This window comes from Galeopterus variegatus, unplaced genomic scaffold (genome assembly GCF_000696425.1).
Source record: "Galeopterus variegatus unplaced genomic scaffold, G_variegatus-3.0.2 Scaffold228, whole genome shotgun sequence".
Classification (NCBI taxonomy): domain Eukaryota; kingdom Metazoa; phylum Chordata; class Mammalia; order Dermoptera; family Cynocephalidae; genus Galeopterus; species Galeopterus variegatus.
Genome location: NW_007726339.1, coordinates 490560 through 495965, shown reverse-complemented (window position 1 = coordinate 495965; position 5406 = coordinate 490560). Strand labels below are relative to the sequence as shown.

General features: G+C 43.8%; 1 protein-coding gene across 1 annotated transcript in view; it reads left to right on the top strand.

Moving 5' to 3' along the window:
- The first annotated feature begins 2232 nt into the window (after positions 1 to 2232).
- The window catches only part of ZNF605 (zinc finger protein 605), a 14408-nt gene continuing 11234 nt past the window's right edge, over positions 2233 to 5406 (top strand). The window contains exon 1 of the mRNA XM_008566194.1: positions 2233 to 2388. Coding sequence (XP_008564416.1) covers positions 2374 to 2388 — 15 coding nt within the window. The 5' untranslated portion in view covers positions 2233 to 2373. The remainder of the gene's footprint in view (positions 2389 to 5406) is intronic.

Sequence of the window (5406 nt, the reverse complement as noted above, 5' to 3'; positions counted from 1 at the left end):
ACTGTCATGTACATCACAGGCAATTTGCTGATGACTGCAAAGACAGAATGCTCACCCTTTCTAACAACCCATGCATATGTGGTCTCAAGAGAAACAGCAGCGAGTCCTCAAGTAAGAGAACTTGATGGCACCATTTGTCACACACAGTTCATCCTAATTCACCTGGTAATTGGGGTGACCCAGATTGGTAACTGTCTTTATCCAAAGGAGAAATAAACCTCTCCCATCTTTGTGGCAGGAGGTAGTTTTACAGCTTGGAGTGAGGCACTGCTGAAGTTAGGCTCCTGCCCTCCCACAGAAACTGGGAGATGGGGCAGGAGGGAGATGCTGTCTTTCTTGATGACTTTAAAGAGATGACTCCCAGGTCCTCGAGAAAATCACTCCTGGGTCGTTAAATTGGCAAAGGCTTTTTAAGCTTTAAAAGAGATTTACACACTTCTCAAAGGGGCAGTGAAAGAATTTACAATTATAACTTTCTAAAGTAAATGCTCTTTGAAAAGCAGTAGGGAAAGTCTCTTTCTCTTTTTTCACAAGGAAAAATTAGAGTTTTTCCTTATTATCGTTCTGTATTTATACTTACAGGCCTGTGAGCACATGGGTGTCCCCCAGGGGTGTTAGCTACCGTCCTGCATATCTGGTGATATGCACTAGGGAAGGGCAAAGGCCAGGCCATAGTCTCTGAAACTTCTGGTGAGTTAAACAGCATGGCTCCCAGGCTCACAGTATAGACCCTAGGAAACACTGGGACCTCCTGTGTCCTGCCACCCCTCCAGGCATCTCCTACATCAGGGATTAGAGACTCTTACAAAAGGCAGATTGTGGGGTAGTTTCCCTGGGTCACCATCTGCCAGCCCTGGAAAATAGGAGATGAGTAAATACCCAACAGAAGCTGGGCCACCCTGGCCTTTTTCGTGATTCCTTAACTCAGCAGCAATCTTTTTTTATTTTAAAATTTAATTGTACATATTTGTGTGGAGTATAGTGTATTTCAATACATGCATATATCATACAACAATTCACTTAAGGTAGATGGCATATCCATCCCTTGAACATTTTTCTTTTCTTTGTGGGGATTATGGTCAAGATTCTCTTTTCTAGCTATTTAGAAATACACAGTATAATATTATTAGCTCCAGTCAGCCTAGGACATCAGAACTTATTCTTCCTATCTACCTGTAACCTTGTACTCATTAACTCACCTCTTCTCCTTTCTGCACCCTCTGACCTCTTCCCTTCCCAGCCTCTGGTAACCATTATTCTACTCTCTACTTCTATCAGAACCATTTCTTTTTTCTTTTTTTTTTGATTCCACAAATGGGTGAGATCATGCAGTATTTGGATTTCTGTGCCTGACTTACATCACTTAACATGATGGTCCCCATTTCCACCATGTTTCAGCAGGGATCTTGATCTTTCTCAGTTACCCCTTGGAAACCTATTGCCTGGGCTAGTACTGCTGGTTTCTGAGGGAAAGTACAGGCAGTATTTATCCCACTGTGAACTGAGGTAGAAGCAACAGAAAAGATTTCCTTAGGCCTCTGTCTGGCTACCATCTGCTGTAGGCTGCAGCCAGGTCCTGCTCAGCCCAAAACCCACACATAAACTTCACCATAGCCTTCAGTCTCCCCCAGGGTCTCTCTTTTTCTCTTTCTTACTATTACTTCCTCTGATCTATGTTTTGCTTTTGTTCCAGGGCTGATCTGAGACTAGGAAGCCAACATGCCAGGCTAATTCACCATCTTGGTCTGAAAGCCGTTTTCTGTTTACTGTCCTGCCTGGGAATGAGTTGCATTTTACTCTGTAGCACCTGTGCAAATAATTCCATTAAGGAAATATTGCTGCGGAACGTGAGGCATCATTGTATTTTCAGAGTTTCTAAATGTCTCTGCTGAGCAGTTTGGTGTCATGGTGCTCCCCTCGGGGGTGTTTGCTAGAACCAGGGAGGTGAGTGGCTTCAATCTGGCATTCAGGGTGGGAACCAGGAGTGTTAGGTGCAGTGTGCTGTGTAGACCTGGCCCAGACCAGGCAGGTCAGGCTCAGTGGAGACATGCCAGTAGGTCACATTCCATCCTGTTTCTCAATGACCCTGATGTGAGTCGACCAAACATCTAGTCTGAGGCTTTAAATCGGTTTCCAGCAAGAGAAAACCAAGATTTATGTTCCCAAATTAATTATATTATCTAAAATAAAATTTCCACTGTGTCCACAGGCCACAGCCCTCAGGAACAAGACAATTTGTCTAAGACAAGAAAGAAGAGGCCTCAAGACTAAAGATGCATTCTCAGTTTATAGACCTTTGAGCAGAGGCCTCTCTCCAGAGTGTCAGGACAGAGAAAAGTCACAAAACAGCAAATTTCCTAAGAGCAGCAGAAAATGATCAAGTCACAGGTGAGTTATTTGTTTATCCTCTAGCAGTGTTTTCCCATGTGATGAGGATTACAGGAATCTCTACAACAAACAGGAAAGATCTAATACATTTCAATCATAAGAGAAAATATAAACTTGGGAAAGAAGATGGCAAAAGAAGCATAGAGTAGATTAAAAAATCATACAAAAGTCTTAGAGTTGGAACATAGGTAATTAAGAAATTAGGTCCTTCATTGTTACAGAGTTGAGCTATAAGCTTTTCTCAGATATTCCCAGAAGCCGTAACAGAAAGAGATACAGGAGTTGTTACATGTTTTTCTCTGTCAAAAGGGAAAAGCAGACATGAAGAAAATGTTTTGATAGCTATTTATATAAGTGGTATAGCGGCCCTATAAAAAATAAACATATTTCCTAGGACTATTTCTTACAGGGTTCCTCAATGTCAGCTAAAGGTATGAATTTAAAGAACTCAGAGCACAGTTTCTTTGGGCATCGAGAACAGGGGCCTTCAATACATATCACACTTAGATTCTAGTTAGGAAAGAGACCTAAATCCTCTGGCAGAATTGCCATCACAAAACCTTCAAATGGTCCCGAGAAATACACTCTCTGTTGGAATTTTGGTACATTTTAGGTAGAAATGTTTTTGCTCCTGTTGGCAGCAGCTTGGCATGCCAGGATGTGCCTTCTGCCCTATTTCCATACTTTCTTGAGGCAAGAAACAGGCTATAGTGTCCCTTCACCTGTTGAAGGAATTGTTATTCACCTAGCTAACCTCTTTCCCACTCACTCTTTTTCTTCCTTCTCTATTTTTCTCTGTTGTTTAAATAAATATACGGTAATACTGACTTTCCCTTTTTTTGATGTACAGCTGTATGTCAGAGCTGAGTTGCTGGGTGTTGGAGTAGTCAATTAAAGCAACAAGCCACTTCATTACATCACAACTGTGATGGTATATACAAGAGACTGAGTCCCCCCATCCTTCCCCCAGTTCTGTTTTCCCCCCTGGGAACACACACTGGCCAATGGTCAGGTCCATCCATGCAGATGTGAGGGCATCTCACCGCCCAATGCTGAGCGAGCCCTGGACAAAAGGCTCCAGCAGTTTTATGGACCCTGGGGTTGGGAGGAGGAAACTGGGCTGGGAGTGGGAAACTCTCTTCAAGGTTCTCCCACACTCCATAGTGAGTCTTGGCAAAAGCACCCGAGAAAGGCCTCTGCCAAAGGCCTCAGATAAAGAGACAGGAGTGAAGGCATCTGGGCAACTATGTGTAATGTCACGAACCTTGACTGGCTCCCGTCAGAGACTGTAGCACACTCCAGCTGTGCACCAAGTATGGTGTGGGAGGGCAGCTTTCCCCTGTGGGGCCTGCCAGGTGAATGTGAAAATTCACATCTAGGTTTTTAACCAGAAGCAGAACTCCTCAACTCCACTCCTTGATTTTTCAGGAACTGAATGTGAAATAGGCTACCACATCATGACCCTAGGAGATCAGACTTTGAGGGGCTGTGACAGTAACCATATAGTTAGTCTGAGGTAATAGCAGACCAGGGCCATGAAGAAGCTTGCTCCAAGCAGGACGGTTAGTCCCAGAGGACTGGATGTAGTTTCAACTGTTACCTTGCCAGGAAGGCATCTCATAGCCCATTAGTGAGCCAGGAGGCTTCTTATGTTTCTGTATGGATCTTTTTTACCTGGCCCGAGGCATCAATTTAGGCATAGAACTCTGGCCAGTAAGTTGAAACTGACCTAGATGTCTTCGGGGGTGAGACAGTGTCATGATAGGGTACACTGGGAAATACAATCCTGAGGGGCACTCGTGGTCCCTCTGGAAACGGAATTTACAAGGTTGGGGCACCCCAAGCAGGGTATACGTTAATCAGGCAGTCAGATTAACAAGGCTCCCAAGGGGGCTTCCCATTGTGGGGCCTCCGGCCCGGGGTTCTTAATCCAGTCTGGATAATTTAGTTTAGTCCTTGGTTTCAGAGGGACCACCTGGGGCAGTTAGTTCCAAACCATTTTATTTGTCCATGACATCAGTTTGTTCCTCTACACTTTGCTGCTGGAGTGTGGACAGCATCTGGGAGATGTCCTGGTGGAGAGTGTAGGAGCCGGGCCACCCTGGTCAGCACCATCAGGAATCTTTGGCCTAAACTCAGCACTCAGCGTAAATCCGCAACATTCACAGAAGCTTAGAAAGGCAGCTGGGGAGTTTTCATTTTGGCTTTTGTTTGTTTTTTTCACGAGGAGGAGAAAGCTTTTAAGAACAAGTCTGAAAAATAAAGATCATCAATGTTCTTTCCCCTTCTTTGTGCCTCCCCAGGTGTCGGTTTAGGTTTTGTTTCATTTTTCTGTTGTTATTATCAGTGTTTCCCATTTAGTAATCAAAATAAAAATTTTTTTTAAATCATCAGCTGTTTTCATCCAGACCTTTCTTGTTTGGAAATTTTGTATGCAAGAAGGACAAAAATACTTTTATATAACTTAACCAGAAAGATGCATCATATTTAAGAATTGGTTAGCACAAAAGCCTGAATTCTTAAAAGATTTTAAAATGGGTTTACATAATCTCCCATGGAAAGTTCTTGCATTGTCTCATCTGTTGCGGGAAGGGCAGCTCTCTCCTGTGCAGGTGAAGCCTTTGTAATTGCTGATGGTTGGACCTGAAAATTCACACATAGGTTTTTAACCAGGAGCTGACTTCGTTGTATGAGTTTTAGAACACATATCAGTTCATGTATTCAGCATTACAGTCGGGGCTCAGAAGGGTTCCATCACCCAAGGAACTTCCTGTGCCGCCCCCTTGTAGTCATGTCTTCCTGCATTCCTAACCTCTTCCAGCAACTGATCTGTCCTCTTGTCACTTTGGTTTTGCCTTTTCCAGAATGTCATATAAGTGGAATCATAAGTATGTAAGCTTTTTTTTTTTTCCTTTTTGTCTTTTTTTTCGTGACCGGCAACGGATCGCAACCCTCATTGTCGCGCCCGTACTGGACCAGGACCGGCAACGGGATCGCAACCCTCGGTGTTGCGCCCGC